This window comes from Amphiura filiformis, chromosome 7, assembly GCF_039555335.1.
Source record: "Amphiura filiformis chromosome 7, Afil_fr2py, whole genome shotgun sequence".
In the NCBI taxonomy this organism is placed as follows: Eukaryota; Metazoa; Echinodermata; class Ophiuroidea; order Amphilepidida; family Amphiuridae; genus Amphiura; species Amphiura filiformis.
Genome location: NC_092634.1, coordinates 38,936,265 through 38,947,369, shown reverse-complemented (window position 1 = coordinate 38,947,369; position 11,105 = coordinate 38,936,265). Strand labels below are relative to the sequence as shown.

The window sequence follows — 11,105 nt, the reverse complement described above, 5'->3', positions numbered from 1 at the left end:
CTCTGCTTGAATGCAACAGAAATAATCGATACATTCATTGCCTTGGAGAAAGCAACTACCAACATATAGTCCGGCTGCAAACTAAGGTTTAATGGTTTTGCCATTTAAAGTGGTTTTGACGGGGAGGGGTTTAGAATTGTCATCCCTGGGCAATTCACGATTTTTAAAGTCACATTTTATGCAGTGGTCAAAATTCAAAGCTGCTCATTGTTTTGTTACTCAGACATAAGGAGTTCTACGCCTAAAGGACAAAGGTTGGAGCCGTTGAAACATCAAAGTGGACCATATGAAAAAAAAATCGGATTTATATATAGCGCCCTCTTCCAGACCTTGAAGGATTCAAAGCGCTGTAATTTCGCTACCATGGTGAATCATCACAATCAGATCGCCTCATCTAGGTCAGTTGCAGCCGAACCTGGCGCAGACCTATCCGCACTTAAATTGTAACATCCATCAATTGTCTGTGCAGCTCCCCAAATTCCATTGGGTTAAGGAAGTTTTTGATAACCAAACAACTAATCACCGATTTTTTTTAAAGCAGGAGGAAACCGGAGACCTCGGAGAAAACATGCGAGAGCGAGCATGGAATCGGGATAAACCACATGCACATACAGTACTTGGGCACGGCCGGGGCTTGAACCCGGGACCTCAGTGGTGCAAGGCGAGGGAACCACCGCTGCGCCAACTCGCTCTCCCAAAGAGCGAGTTGACGCAGACAAAGCAACAAATATGGAGGAAAAGCAACACTTATGGAGGTGTTGAAGTGCGACTGCGATATCGCATGAAATCAACATTGACTGCTTCACGAGAGTTACGGGTGTTAAGTTTGAGCTTGTTGAACCAATTACTGTTGTACTAGTATTAACTCTATTGTTGATACTATTTCTATTATTATGTTATCTCAATTTTAATAAATAATAGTTGAAACTACATGTAACGACTCGTTACCTAGGCTACCTACCTACCGACAGCATATATGTCTGTAGTTTTCATCAGTTAATTGTTTTAGAAAGCACTTCAATAAAGTGACTAAATGAACCTGGGATACGAGTGATTACAGCCCTCTACACTGTAAGCAGCAACATAAGTAACCTTTATGGTTTATTTTCAGGATTCCATTGTGATTGGCTATTTTGAGAATACTACTTGTTGTTTTTAGAATGTGAGCCAATCCATGTCAACTCCAGGGATGTGCACGCAGTACCTCTTCATTTTTTTTCTTTTTCTGTGTGGTGGTACATTTGAAAATTTGAGCTTCATACTCTTTTTCGTTTTCCCGTGGCAGCAATTTGAAATTTAGGGGGCCAGCGTAAAAAATGTGTCGCGACGCGAAAGACGATGTTTGGAGGTCCATAAATGTATAAAGGGAACCCCTACAACTCTGAAAAGTATGTATCCTGGGAGATGTATTCCACAAGTTAATGAAGAATGCGGCAGGAAATTTAAATAATTATGGATTTATTACTCAGAAAATCAGAGTTGCAAATGAGAAACATGTAAAAATGACTTAGGCAGTTTTGTTATGAGGGTGACGATATGGAGCCCTGAAAACAGGAATAATCTTTTTAGGTGCGTTTCCATGGAACGCAAAATTGGTGGTATACACCGTGAATATGTTATACAAGCACGTCAAACTAAATCATATCACAACAATTCAATTTTCATTTTGTTATGCTCATGTTTTACTCATGTTTTATTCATAAATGTGTGCGGTCACACGCAACTTTGCATTTCGTACATTGTATGTTATCATATTTATTATAATTAGTCACTAATATCCTATTATTGTATTAATTTATAAATACGCTATTATAATACGCCCATATTGGCGAAATCATTTAATATCCCTGTTATCTGTACTAAAATAGTACAATACTCTATCGATACCAATATTATAATACTCTGTAGTCTGGGAATAAATATTGCATTCGCAAAAAATATATATTTAACGACTGAATGGACAAAATATGAGACTAAAAAATTGAGGAATTAATATAATCCAGAATACCAAGTATCAATAGATAATTATGAAATCAATGCATATTAAAATATTACAGCAACAAACTCGATTGACCTTGGGATGGGCGAAAAACAGATACAAAAACCTGTCTGAATGAGGAAAAAATACTCTGAAAATTCATATCCGGTCCCAAAGGCGGCCAAGCGATATAGCTACTAGGTCAATAACAAAATTTGGACAATGGAAACATACTTCATGAACTAATCAATTATTACCGGTTGCTGAATAATATAACATTCATCTGATTTACAATGCTATTACTGTGTTTTGAAAATTGATATGATATACAATGTTATTACTGTGTTTTGAACATTCATCTGATTTGCAATGTTATTACTGTGTTTTGAACATCCATATGATTTACAATGTTATTACTGTTTTGAACATTCATATATATAATTTACAATATTATTACTGTGTTTTGAACATTCATCTGATATACAATGTTATTACTGTGCTTTTAACATTCATATAATATACAATGTTATTACTGTGTTTTTAACATTCATGTGATCTACAATGTTATTACTGCTGTTTTGAACATTCATCTGATATACAATGTTATTACTGTGTTTTGAACATTCATCTGATATACAATGTTATTACTGTGTTTTGAACATTCATCTAATTTACAATGTTATTACTGTGTTTTGAACATTCATCTGGTTTACAATGTTATTACTGTGTTTTGAACATTCATCTGATATACAATGTTATTACTGTGTTTTGAACATTCATCTGATATACAATGCTATTACTGTGTTTTGAACATTCATATGATTTACAATGTTATTACTGTGTTTTGAACATTCATCTGATTTACAATGTTATTACTGTGTTTTGAACATTCATCTGATTTACAATGTTATTACAGGGTTTGAACATTCATCTGATATACAACGTTATTACTGTGTTTTGTACATTCATCTGATTTACAATGTTATTACTATGATTTGAATATTCATATAATTTACAATGTTATTACTGTGTTTTGAACACTCATCTGATTTACAATGTTATTACTGTGTTTTGAACATTCATATGATTTACAATGTTATTACTGTGTTTTGAACATTCATCTAATTTACAATGTTATTACTGTGTTTTGAACATTCATCTGATTTACAATGTTATTACTGTGTTTTGAACATTCATCTGATATACAATGTTATTACTGTGTTTTGATATAGCTACTAGGTCAATAACAAAATTTGGACAATTGAAACATACTTCATGAACTAATCAATTATTACCGGTTGCTGAATAATATAACATTCATCTGATTTACAATGCTATTACTGTGTTTTGAAAATTGATATGATATACAATGTTATTACTGTGTTTTGAACATTCATCTGATTTGCAATGTTATTACTGTGTTTTGAACATCCATATGATTTACAATGTCATTACTGTTTTGAACATTCATATATATAATTTACAATATTATTACTGTGTTTTGAACATTCATCTGATATACAATGTTATTACTGTGCTTTTAACATTCATATAATATACAATGTTATTACTGTGTTTTTAACATTCATGTGATCTACAATGTTATTACTGCTGTTTTGAACATTCATCTGATATACAATGTTATTACTGTGTTTTGAACATTCATCTGATATACAATGTTATTACTGTGTTTTGAACATTCATCTAATTTACAATGTTATTACTGTGTTTTGAACATTCATCTGATTTACAATGTTATTATTGTGTTTTGAACATTCATCTGATATACAATGTTATTACTGTGTTTTGAACATTCATCTGATATACAATGCTATTACTGTGTTTTGAACATTCATATAATTTACAATGTTATTACTGTGTTTTGAACACTCATCTGATTTACAATGTTATTACTGTGTTTTGAACATTCATATGATTTACAATGTTATTACTACTGTTTTGAACATTCATCTGATTTACAATCTTATTACTGTGTTTTGAACAGTTATATGATTTACAATGTTATTACTGTGTTTTGAACATTCATCTGATTTACAATGTTTATACTTCTGTTTTGTAAAATGCTAATAAACATATCTGATCCTTTTGATACTTTTTGAGTAGTGTAAATTATTATTCGCGTCTGTAAAAATAAGTCGCGTGAATTGCCTGTAAACTGATGCATTGTACATGTGGCCAGAATGAAGCTGATCCATGAGTCCTCTTCTGCTCCAAGAAAGCTTTTCGATTAAGTTAGAGCTGAAATGAACATAATTTTAAACATTTGTAGGTATTTGAATTTGTGGAACTTATGATAGAGAGATTACAATTAGTTTTGGGAAAGGTAAAATGGCACTAAATTGTATCTAATTGCCGAAAATATTGAATGTCGTCCATATATTCATACTATCACCTCACCATAGATTACTAATACCTAGATTGCAATATTCCATGCTTGTGCTCTCTAAGCGTACTTTAAATCCGCTGACGCTGGTACAGCGTTCGGACCTGACGACATCGCTCATCTGAGCGTACAATTTGCCAGCGCTTACCCGCGAACTCTTTTTGTTTACGCTCGCGCTATTTGCGCTATTTTTGAGTTCGCTAACACACCCCTTTACTTATTGTCGACCGCCATAGGCAACATGCCTATAGACCTTTTTCCCTCTTTCCCATCATGCACTATTCCAGGGGGGTATGAGTGTCGCCAAATACATCATCTCCCCGGGGGAGTACAGAGTTATGTTCATCACATTCTGGAATACGGACATTTCGACTGGTGCCTTCATCACAAAAAAGGAATCCCCGATAATGATGATAATGGCGCCACGATCACTAATACCTTTCGGGGCAAAAAACAACATTTCTATGCCTTATGGACATGGTGTATTTACCCAAAAAAGTTTCCTGTTATTGAAACCTAACTTTACATACATTTTATAGACCTAATGGTGAAAAACTGATGACGGGACACGCAGTGATATTTTACCGGCGTCCGTTTCACTTTTTTTTCGGAGTTGAAAATAAAACGAACACAAAATCTCTTACACAGATGTTCTACATCGCTCCGTAACTGCATCACTCGTGTATTCAATAATTGCATAATTAGTAACATCGATGGCCTTTACGATAATCCGCATATATGGAATCAGTATGCCCATATTAAGACAAAATAATTGCAAAGGCCTGGCAAAGACCATCGGATGCACACGATCTATGAGGTTGATGAACTACGTCATACCCCCCTGGAATAGTGCATTGTGGGATAGAGGGAAAAAGGTCTATACCTTCCGCGGTATGCATCTCACCATACTTATATATAACAATAGTTTGCCACATCTGCGTTCTGGGCCGTATACAGGATTTGAAAACAAAAAAACAACAAGACAAGAAGGCATTACCCCTGTTTTGTTACTCTTACTTTTCCTTTTTTAGTAGGGCCTGCATACATGTATGGAGACATGCTTGTCTACGTTGCCAGCTCTTCTGTTGCTTTCAAGACTGAATTTGTATGAAAACGGACACATCTAGCTGTGAAAAAAAATGAAAAAAAATGATGATTACATACCTAAATAATAAGGACAATTGGAGTGCTATAAGCATTTGCAAGATACGTTATAATCAACCATGCACGGATATTTATATTAATTTTTCGTGTTAATAATTTATCTTTCAAGGGAAAATAATCCCGAAGAACTTTCAAACTATTAGCAGTCAAGTTAGCTCAATCGTTAAGGCGTTCGACTATGGTGCGAGAGGTTGCGGGTTCGAACCCTGGCGGTGCCTAGTATGCTCTCATGGAAAAATTGAGTTAGCTTGAAATTCCCTGGACAAGGAACTTACTGCTAATTGTCTCGTTGAAACCCGTACGAAACTCGGGGAGCTGATCCTGGTTGCGATGGTTATTTGTGGAATGCGCTCTTGTAGCAGCAAAGTCCCTGATTTGTTGTTAAATGGTTTATGGAATGATGTGAGGCCGTAGTGGTCAGCGACAATCTGTAAAGTGTGCTGAGGCTTGTGGATCAACGTCTAGGCGTTGTGCTTGTGCGTAGCGCACTATAAATCACTGCGCTTTTTTTTAATTATTTTTTTATTAAGTTCGTGGATATTTGACGGAGAATGAGTATTTCTTCCGTTTCCTCCTGAACATACCCTGTTATACTGTTAACTCGACCACATCTCTACCTTCTCAGCTTGTAGAGGAATACATAGTTGACTGGTACAGTCCAGCATCCTTTCAGGAGTTTGATTGTTAAATAATATTGGTTGCTGAGCTATAGTATCTGAAACACAAGAAAACTCGCTTCACGGTCACTTTAGCCTCATAATCTCAAATTATAAAAATGAAAAGAAACTAGATCATACATACCTGATATTTTTATAATCGGTTATGTCACCGACACGAGTTTTTTCATGATAAAATAATACTTGCCTGTACTGTATCCATATTTATCAATCATCATTAACACTTAAGAAAAACAGTAACAGAGAATACAACACAGTCGGCTCAAAATACACATGATACAAGCTGTACTAAAATGATTGGTACCCATCAGTTTCCATTGATAATGGATAAGCCTAGCACACCAAAATTCAACATTAGATCCAAATAATTTGTAGATTAATTGTAAAACTACTCATAAACTATAGCCTACATTCTGAAAATGACAAGAGTTTCCAATGTTGCATTTGGAAGAGGCAGGATTTTCAATAAACATCAAAATTGATGGGTACCATCATTTTGATACACCCTGTACAAATATATTAAGTCAGTATGTCATAATACCCTTCAGTTGGTTATACCTGATACCACCATACTTACAGAACCCATTACAAAGCTGGGGGAATAGCCATTCCCCTTCAATGTTATCACCGGTAGAGAAAGCAACATACTTGACCAGTAATGGTGTAGCGTCAATGGCTTCGGCAAATGGTGCGGCTCCCACTCTGCCGACCTGAACATGGTTAGGAAAAGTCAAGACACGGTTATTACCGTATCGTCGTAATGTCTTGCATGAGTAGGGTATTGTTGAGCTATATGTTGCAGTGCTCGGAAAAAGCCACAATCTTCACGGGCCATTTGGATCATTAAAATATTCTCAAATAGTAACATGCCCTACCTTTACTCTGGGCCACATTTCTGACACTATGTTAGACTTCAGACTCGCAAATCAAACTTTTTATGGCTTTAATTGATTTTGGAATCAGCTTTGAGTCCGTACTGACTTCGGTGACAACATTTCACGTGTCTAGGTAGCGTTTCGGCTGCCTGATTATATCGAGCACTGCTATGTTGCGTATAATGAATAAATTAGTTGCATTTAAATATTTAATTTGATGCTGTCAGAATACTGTAAGTCTATGAATCCCGAAAAAAGTTTTTAAACGTTTTTCGGGATTCATACGAATTGATGACTGTACAAATGCTTTACCTGGATGTGTCCATTTTGAAAATTGATATAGAAGACTCGATGCTCTCCTTGACTCAGCATATTGGGAGCTGCATTATTGACCATGGTACATCCCGTATTACTGACACATCTTCGTATGACAGCCTGTACGTTGCTTTCACCTATTCCTGAATAATTTGTAAAAAAGGATTAGGTAAAGTCAAATCTCTCACCAAAATACCCCTAATTTTGAACTGGTGTCCGCTCATCCCCGTCACTTTCAAAGTTGACTGCCCCGCCCAGATTTCGCACCCAAATTAGACAGTGTGTTCTTATCCGAATGAATGCAGAAGTCTTGATTTATTCATAAAGGAAACACAATGTGAATTAATCCTGTTTTCCCTACCTATTTCATACAGTGGATATCCAGCGTCAAGCATGTTTGGTTCAGAAGACAAAGCAATGTAAGCGTTGGATGCCGCCTTCACCGAAAATTCTATAGATGTTACGGAGTCCGGAATTTCAGGAAACCGGTATTGATAATAGAAAGCTTTGCCAGTTCGATACACTGGACATCCTGCGTGATATTGTAAAACAATGCAAAGTATAAAAGTGATATATATTGGGATCAGTTGGTTAAGAAAATCTGTCCTACCTGACGTTAACATTGAAATAACCACACTCATTCGATGCCGAAGTTTCATCATGTCAGCGATTCCTTAAGATGATATTTAGGATACACTAATATTTACTTTAACATGTAAATCGACAAAGATTTGTATTTTTAATTCTTACTCATATTCATAAACTATTCCCTGTCTGACCTAGAAAAGAATTGCTATTTGCTAAATATATTTCAGCTTCCTTGAGGCAGTAACATAAGTCCCTGTGTCTTTTTTTTATTGCGTTGACAAATAATTTAAGAGATTGTTAAAATAATATAATTATACGCATGCGCATGCGTCAGTGCCTCGAGGAAAATAATAAGATGGATTATTCCATAAAAGAAAAACTACATTTATTTGAATGAACAAGTTTACTATATCATGATATTATATATATTACCGTGTGACATATTGCAGAATACGGTTTCTGTAGGCATTGATTTCCCATTGGGATATATCTCATAGTAACCATCGGTCACATAACCTGCAGATTTTAACTCATCACAAGAACTGAACACTGCAAAATAGACAAGTATTGGGTAGATTGTTTTGAAAAAAATATCACAGACATTACGAACATATCGATTGAAGAAGGATGGCAGTTCATCAAAATTAAAAGCGAATATCACCATCCCGGACTTACCTACGCGGGGATGTCCGCAGCGTAGCATTGTTTTGTTAGTAGTATACCTTTTTCTGTTTACTTCTTTGGTGTTTGGATTAATATTACTGAGACAGTAGGCCTACGGTAACGATGTAGAATAGTTTTACCAGTTATACAGCAATTACAATCATCTTTATAAATAAATAATAATAAATACATTTTGGATTTATAAAGCGCCTTTCTCCAGATCTTAGAGGACTCAACGCGCTGCAATGGTGAATCATCACAATCAGATCGCATCAACTAGGTTGCTGCCGAACGGCGCACACCTATCCGCATTTAGATTGTAACATCCACCAATTATCTGTGCAGCTCCCCAAATTCCATTGGGTGAAGGAAGTTTTTGATAACCAAACAACAGTTTAAACACCGATTTTTGCGATACAGGAGGAAACCGGAGATCCCGGAGAAAACCTGCGAGAGCGAGCATGGAATCGGGATAAACCAAGTGCACATTAGGCCGCGCCGAGGCTTGAACCCGGGACCTCAGTGGTGCAAGGCGAGGGAACTACTGCTGCACCAACTCCCCCTCATCTTTGATGATGATACGGTTATTATTTTTGTTTTACCCTATTACCAAAATAATGTCAACTTTCCCGATTCTGGAACTCCGCGTTAGAAAATTTGTACGTGGTGTGGGGAGGGGTGGGATGGTTGAGTGTGGGGGTGTGAAGTATGGGATGGGGTGGGGTGTTTAGGTGGCGGTGATGTGGGGATGTGGTATGTATAGTGTGGGGGCTGAGATGTGTAGGGTGGGGATGAGTATATGTGGGTGTGCTTTTTTACAATTTACCTTGGTCATTGCATTCGAGTTTTCCTAAAGTGTAGAAGCCTTTCTCGTTATCTTCATTGGTATCACCAAATCTGATTTTTGCGACCGGCAGAGTAGATTTATCAGTTAAAAGTCCCCCATCGGTCCTCCAAGTAAAATCATCAGCATCACAATTACAATACCCATTCGGATTTGCACAACCTACGAGATGGCGATTAACAAATGTATTATAAATATTCACTAATTTTGTAATAACATATAAAACGCAAAATTCTGTATATTAAATTGTCGTTTTCGCTACAGACAGATCTGTTAAATTCAAAATACATTGATTAATGGCCCATGAAGATGAAAAAGACCTTATTTAAAGAATAGGGTGAATTAAAAACTTTTCACCAAGTTGGCCTTCTAAAAAGGAAACGGGGCCAAACATTTCTTTTGGCCTCTGTGTCTCTCAGCTACAGTCCCTAAGGTGCTGGTATGTAAGCGTTGACCCTGTTGGCTCCCATAATGGAGGCCTGTATTTTATGAGTTTCGTTTGATTCTAAGTTAATCCGGGTGGCTCACTTCTATCAAAGGAACAAGGACATCCCTGCAATCCCGTCCCAATACCAAAGTTATACCGAACTCCTCCCGTGTCCGATTGCCAGAATCCTACATGGCCGTATGGATCATTAGTGGTATCCCACATCGTCGAGCCGTAACAATCGTATGTCAATTGCTGTTGGCAATGGGATGATAATGAGACAAGGGCGTCTATCTGGTCAAATGTTACGTCGTATTCTACCAGTAGTGTGTCAAATGCCGAGTTACGTATAAGGCCTCTGTCGTCGCGATTATGACCGATGATTGATGTTCCTGAAACAGACATACCGTAAGTGAAGAGGAATATGAAACCGAGGAATTAAAGATACAATTATTGTATCATGCTGATAGATTTAGCTTTTTATTAGCGAATATTTATAATAGGCCTAAGTACGTAAAATGATTAATATGCAAAATAGTTTTATGATGAAGCAAGCGATTGTTTTTACGCATGGAGTTTATTATTCGGTTTACATGGGAAATACATGATCGCCGACTTCTCTCCAGAGTAAATGGATTACTTATTATTTTTTATAATGTAAAATGCCAGCAAATATTCCAACGTTGTGGCAAAAATCATGTTGCCGCAACGGCAAAACATCTGGTACAAGAGCAAAGGCCGACCGCAGCTAAATTTCAGCGGATATTAAAGCGGAGAATGGATAAGCTCAAAACAAGCCAAAAACGGCACATTTGTCACATAAAGTAGGAGAATAGTCTTAAATCTTCAAATTAAACTCGAATGCAAGCTATCGACCAACACTAAATATTCGTTGAGTTATTGATAAAACAGTATACCTACGTTTATTTATTGTAACTGCGATATAAAAACCACACCTATCATGCACATTAATTGGTAAAAGGTATTTCGTGATGAGGCGTGGAGTTATATTATGAAGGGTCTGTTTACAAACCTGTGGACATGTTACAATAGACAGCAAATGAATCCACGCCATTATTTAATCCATCAGGGTCAACGTAATAATAACCATCCCTCGTGTGACCAGCATCTCGAAGATGTGCGCAGGATGGCAAAACTGGGGTGCTGGGA

At 36.5% G+C, this 11,105-nt stretch overlaps 1 protein-coding gene and 1 long non-coding RNA gene across 2 annotated transcripts; both read right to left on the bottom strand.

Annotated features, from left to right (window-relative positions):
* Positions 1 to 4,050: 4,050 nt before the first annotated feature.
* Positions 4,051 to 6,577, bottom strand: LOC140156363 (uncharacterized). The gene is made up of 3 exons (XR_011859536.1): positions 6,131 to 6,577; positions 5,400 to 5,509; positions 4,051 to 4,237 (listed from the first exon to the last, which is right to left on the bottom strand). It is a non-coding gene; the product is annotated as an uncharacterized lncRNA (long non-coding RNA).
* A 111-nt stretch (positions 6,578 to 6,688) lies between these two features.
* Positions 6,689 to 11,100, bottom strand: LOC140156362 (uncharacterized). The gene is made up of 7 exons (XM_072179329.1): positions 10,969 to 11,100; positions 10,037 to 10,327; positions 9,491 to 9,670; positions 8,434 to 8,550; positions 7,775 to 7,945; positions 7,411 to 7,556; positions 6,689 to 6,933 (listed from the first exon to the last, which is right to left on the bottom strand). Exons 1-7 carry the CDS (start codon positions 10,976 to 10,978, stop codon positions 6,748 to 6,750), a joined length of 1,101 nt encoding a protein of 366 aa, XP_072035430.1. The 5' UTR covers positions 10,979 to 11,100; the 3' UTR covers positions 6,689 to 6,747.
* Positions 11,101 to 11,105: the final 5 nt, after the last annotated feature.

What these genes read in the sequence shown, in the direction of transcription:
- LOC140156362 (XM_072179329.1), bottom strand. An exon ending in ATTCTGCAATATGTCACACG is followed by an intron (nt 7,946 to 8,433) that starts GTAATATATATA and finishes AATATCACGCAG; the next exon opens with GATGTCCAGTGTATCGAACT. An exon ending in ATATCCACTGTATGAAATAG is followed by an intron (nt 7,557 to 7,774) that starts GTAGGGAAAACA and finishes CAAATTATTCAG; the next exon opens with GAATAGGTGAAAGCAACGTA.